General features: G+C 37.0%; 1 protein-coding gene and 1 pseudogene across 1 annotated transcript; both read right to left on the bottom strand.

Annotated features, from left to right (window-relative positions):
• Nucleotides 1-1,641: 1,641 nt before the first annotated feature.
• Nucleotides 1,642-2,859, bottom strand: LOC107483308 (dihydrolipoyl dehydrogenase, mitochondrial-like; annotated as a pseudogene).
• Nucleotides 2,817-5,053, bottom strand: LOC107483318 (probable protein phosphatase 2C 13). The gene is given in 3 exon segments (XM_016103943.3): nt 2,817-3,928; nt 3,931-4,141; nt 4,750-5,053. Coding segments are annotated over 3 exon segments (990 nt in total). The 5' UTR covers nt 4,753-5,053; the 3' UTR covers nt 2,817-3,152.
• Nucleotides 5,054-5,313: the final 260 nt, after the last annotated feature.

The following is a 5,313-nucleotide window of genomic DNA, read 5'->3' as shown; positions in this document are numbered from 1 at the left end:
ACCTAGCAGCGCCATTCTTAGTCTCTCACAGTCTCTCTCTAACGAAGGAACATCAAGCCCCAAGCCCTAGCCACCGAGCCCTTTCCTCCCAGCACCGTCTTTCTTCACCGTCCACAGCTCCTCGGCGCGGTCCTCTCTCCCTCTCTTCCTCCTTTCACAGTTCACAGACATTATTTCTCTCCCTCGCAGTGGCAGCTTCTCCCTTTCCCTCCCTTGCTCCCTCGCAGTCGCAGCCTCTCCTTCCATCGCGCGTGAAGCTGCCGTCGTTTGTCGCTCGTCGCCCGTCAATCACGCCATGAACACCCCTAGGACTGGGGCTGCATTGGGGGATTAGGATTTTTTTAGAGACCGTTTTCAGGGAATTGACCGAACCGTAAACCCTTAAATAAACCGGTTGGTTTCAGAAGTTCACCAATTCACTGCCGATTTGGCCAATTTTTTGTCATGCAATTTTTAAAGTCAACCGAACTGGCCTGATAATTGATTCTCGGTTAATCCGGATGAATCGGCCGATCCATTTCGATTTTTAGAACTTTGAATCTTTCCAAAATAATTCAAAAATCTTTAATTGATTCTCAATCACTCAACTAAGTAGTCTAAGTAGTCTTTGTAATTGTTAGATGGTGATCTATTGATATATTAAGTATAGTTGCTACGAGAATACCACCGTTTCTCACACATCAACAGGTTACCATTTGACAATTTATTATAGAGACTACTTAAACTAATTATTTGAATGGTTAAAAATCAATTAAAAACTTTTAAATTATGGAGAGGTACTTTGTTTTTTAATCAAATAATTAAGAACTAAAAAGGGCATTAATTCTTAAAAACTAATATATTTAAGGATTTAATGTGTCTTGAGAGCACATGATAAACTTGTTATTAGTGAAAAGTTTTGATTGAAAATATAAAAAACTAAAGTTTTCAATGCATTTGTTTTGCTTCCATTAAATGAAAACATTTAAAACTTTTTACTAATAGTAAGCTAGGCACATGTTAGATAAATTCTATATTTAATTTTTTTTAAGAAATTAGAAAAAAAAAAAACAGAACAAAAAATAGTGAGTATAAAATAAGGTACCGTTGCACTTTGCACTTCTAAGTTAGTATGTTCAGGTAATTCGAGAAAATAGAAAAAAGAAAAAAAAACATCATTTAAGATCTATAGTTAAGTTCATAAAAAGGTAAAAATTCTTCGCAAAGTACCATAGAATTACAAATAGAGTGTTATAATATCTGCGAAGTTAAAATAGTCCTTGCAATGTATGAAAAATATTAATTACCCCTTATATTTTAGTGCTACAATACAAGTGCTAGGTGGTGGAAATCATATGTGAATAATTAGTAATTAGTTACTCCCCACAGTACTACTAAGTACTCATAAGTCGTAAGTAAAAACAATCCAAATCAATGGTTCAGTTAACTCAAGTTCCAAAATTCTAAATTTGCACCAATTCTAAGAGAAGTATTATTCAATAACACAAGTATTCCTCTCACCATGCATCTAGGTAAATAATTAACTAATTGTATTTATGCTCCTAGCTAAACCTATTTTAACCCAAGATGGTATCATCTTACCTTAAAATTCACTGACAAAAATGAGGACAAGAATAGAGTAGAAACTGCTTCTTCAATTCTTCAAATATGAATGGACTTGTCAAAAGTAACCATTGCAGCTTCTTTCATTGCTTCGCTCATTGTTGGTTGCGCATGGCAAACATGTGCTATGTCCTCACTTGCAACACCATATTGCAATGCCAGAACAGCTTCATGATTGAGCTCTCCAGCATTTGGTGCCATAATATGCACTCCCAATATCTGGTTTATCTCTTTTTCGGCCAAAATCTTTACCAACCCTTCAGCATTATCTATTGCCTTAGCCCTGCTATTGGCCAGGAAAGGGAACTTCTTGGCGTGGTATTCAACATCAAGTTCCTTCACCTGCTCCTCCATCTTCCCAATAGATGCAACCTCGGGGTGTGTATACACAACCCCTGGGACTTTGTCGTAGTCCACGTGGCCAACCTTGCCGGCAATGTACTCCACACAAACAACCCCATCTTTTTCTGCCTTGTGCGCCAACATTGGACCTGGTATTACATCTCCAATTGCATAAACACCAAGGACATTTGTTGCAAATCTTTCATTTACCAAAATTCTTCCCACCTTGTCAGTTTCAACTCCTATCTGATCTAAGCTGAGTCCATTCGTGAAAGGAGTCCTACCAGCAGATACAAGAACGATATTTGCTTCTAATGTGGTTTGGTCACCACCAGCTGTAGGTTTAAGGGTTAGTTTCACATCATCCCCAGATGTATCAACCCTTACCACCTTAGTCTTCAGCATGAGTTTCATTCATTGCTTCTCCAAAGTACGTTGAAACTGCTTTCAGATTTTCCCATCCATGGTTGGAACAATATCGGGTGCAAACTCAATAACAGTTATCTCAGAGCCAAGACGACCCCACACCAAACCCATTTCTAGCCCAATATATACCCTGCCCCAGTGACCCCAACAAGTCTTTTAGCGATTTTTGACAACGCCAGAGCTCCTGTTGATGATACAATTTTCTTTTCATCAATAGTGACACCAAGAAGAGATATCACATCTGAACCAATGGCAACTATAATATGCTTGCCCTTAATGATAACTATGCACAAGCTTACAGTGAATTGGTGATAAGATCAACCTAGCAAATCAAGCACATTTGAGCAAGGAATAAATCAATGTTAAACGCTATTGGTACTGTATAGCCAATCACAAAATGGTTCAAACGTGTCCAAGTTTCATAAAAACAAAACCGCAATTGAATCCAATATTCCAAAAGAACATCAAATTCTTGCTGCATTCATACATGTTGTTGACAAGGCTGAATCAATTCTCTTTGTTTACACACGTAACAACTGTCAAATTCTATTCACCATGGTTTCCACAAAAAAATAGCTACCTACAATTGTCTCTATCGAATAAAGTCATAACCCAGAAAAAATACCTCTCATTAAATAGGTGAAAAACACCCCCCTAATCTTTTCTCTCTATCCCTACAAAACTGCTGGCTGATTTTCTGTAGCACTCTAAGACAGCCTACAAACACAACCTAATCTATGCATGGAAGGAACAGCTGCCGATGGTGAGAAGTATATGCACACTTATTTTCCTTCAAGTAAGCTCCTCAATCTGGCCTCTTCAGATAGGAAGCAAGCTCTGAATCTTCGCCTATGCGGTGGGAGAGATTCAACAATCTTTTCCACCGGGGATAAGCATATACCAATCACAGTAAGATTATCTGTTGTATTGAGGTGCAATGCTTCCTTAACTAGTTCTTTGGCACATTGTTGTGGATCATCATGCCTTCTCAATTGTCGACGCACGAAACTAACTGCTTCCTGGCTTGACATTACATCCCAAATGCCGTCGCACCCAATAATCAAGAACTCGTCCTTCTCTGTCAATGTAAATACTTGAATATCTGGAACAATACGAGGCAACGCAGTCCCAAATGGATACTTCAACTTCCAATCACCAAGGGCATGGGTGACAGAAAGATCACCATTGAGATACCCATCATAGATGAAACCACCTAACTCTTCCACTCTCCTCCGTTCTGGTAAATAACTCGGTCTGTGATCATGAGACATCTCAACTGTTACTCCTCGCCTACAAAGAACTGCTCGACAATCACCAGCATTGGCAACCAGTAAATGCCTTCCAAGTATAAGGGCAGTCAATGCTGTTGTCCCATAAGTATGACTAACACTCCGTTCACCAGCCAAGGCAAGGTCTGCCCCTAAGAATGCTTTCCTATGAGAATCCTCCAACCATTTTAGGGAAAGTGCATCTGTATCATATGATTGCATCATATTGGTGTCTTCAAAAAATAATCTAATTGCATTCCTCTTAATGAAAGCAGCTGCATTAGGCCCTCATGCCCATCAAAAACTGCATAAAATGCACTCCGTATAGGGTATTTGAACACAAATCCAAGGTGGGCAGCTAGATCATCTATTTGGATGTGCTCATCATCCATGGATCCCCTTGGTCCAATATCAGCACAGCTTCCAGAACAAACCGTTGGAGTAAATGTGGTAACATGAGTCTCTAAAACGGTATCTTCAATCAACTCAGAGCAACTCACAGCCTAACAACATAAGAAACAACAATCAGCAGCACATCAACAAAAAGAAAATAAGTGGAAAATAAAAACATAGTATTATCGCCAGCACTAACCCACCATTATTACAAAGAACTATTCTCATTAAGAAAATAGAATATGGAATTCACTAGTAATTATAGCCAGCTAGATCAACTGGTTTCTTCCGAGGAAGAAACTTAAGCAATGTCTCTTCTTTCTTTTCATGTGATAAGATACAATATAGCAGTCTAATTATATAGATTAAGATAGACAATAACAAAAATAATAAAAACACCTAATTCCAAATTCCATGTGTAAAATACAGGTTCTAAAATCTCAATATTTATACCACATGAATATCTCATTCTTCTCAAAATTCGCAAAATAAAACAAGGAACACACGAACTAAATCCATCAATTAACGCAAATTCACAAATAAATCCAAACCAATGTATATAAAACACCGAGAGAGATAACCGACACGAATAAAGAAAACATCACCAAATAAAAACAAAATTTTCCATCACATGAACGAAATTTCAATAATAACCTCAATTCAAACATAAACAAGACAAAAAAAAGGAAAAAAAAAACAGAAAAAACATAAAACATACCATTTCTATCGATTCAGGCAAGACTCAAACTGTTCTAAAGATAGGAATACCGATTCCTTAACGGCGTGCTCTTGCATTGCGCATAGATGATACTTCACATCCAGCACCGGAATGCTCTGCTGAAACATGATTTCCGCTTCCGCCACCATGTTCTGGCTCACAATCATCCTTTAAAATGCCGCGTTCTGTAAACTTCCCTCTTCCAAATAACTAGGGTTCTGAAATTAGGGATTCGAGATCGAAGCTTGGTTCGAATTCGGACAAGTTTTGCTTTCGAAAAGTGACAAAATTAGTAAATTAGGTTCTCCCTGTTGTAAAACAATTAAATAAATAAATAAGAAAGATATAATATAAAATAAAAAAGTATTGATAGTCTAACATTAATATAATTAGCTCAATAATAATTTGTATATATATAATAATATTATATATTGTAATGTGTATAGATATATAAAAATAGAAAAGAGTATAAAAAGTAAAGAGACAGAGAATTGCATAAATATATATATAAAGAAAGAAAGAAGTATTAAAAGTAAAAAGAGAGAAAATTGCATTTGTTTATAG

The sequence above is a fragment of the Arachis duranensis genome, chromosome 4 (genome assembly GCF_000817695.3).
Source record: "Arachis duranensis cultivar V14167 chromosome 4, aradu.V14167.gnm2.J7QH, whole genome shotgun sequence".
Classification (NCBI taxonomy): domain Eukaryota; kingdom Viridiplantae; phylum Streptophyta; class Magnoliopsida; order Fabales; family Fabaceae; genus Arachis; species Arachis duranensis.
Note: the sequence above shows the minus strand (reverse complement) of the source record. Positions and strands in the feature narration are given on the sequence as shown.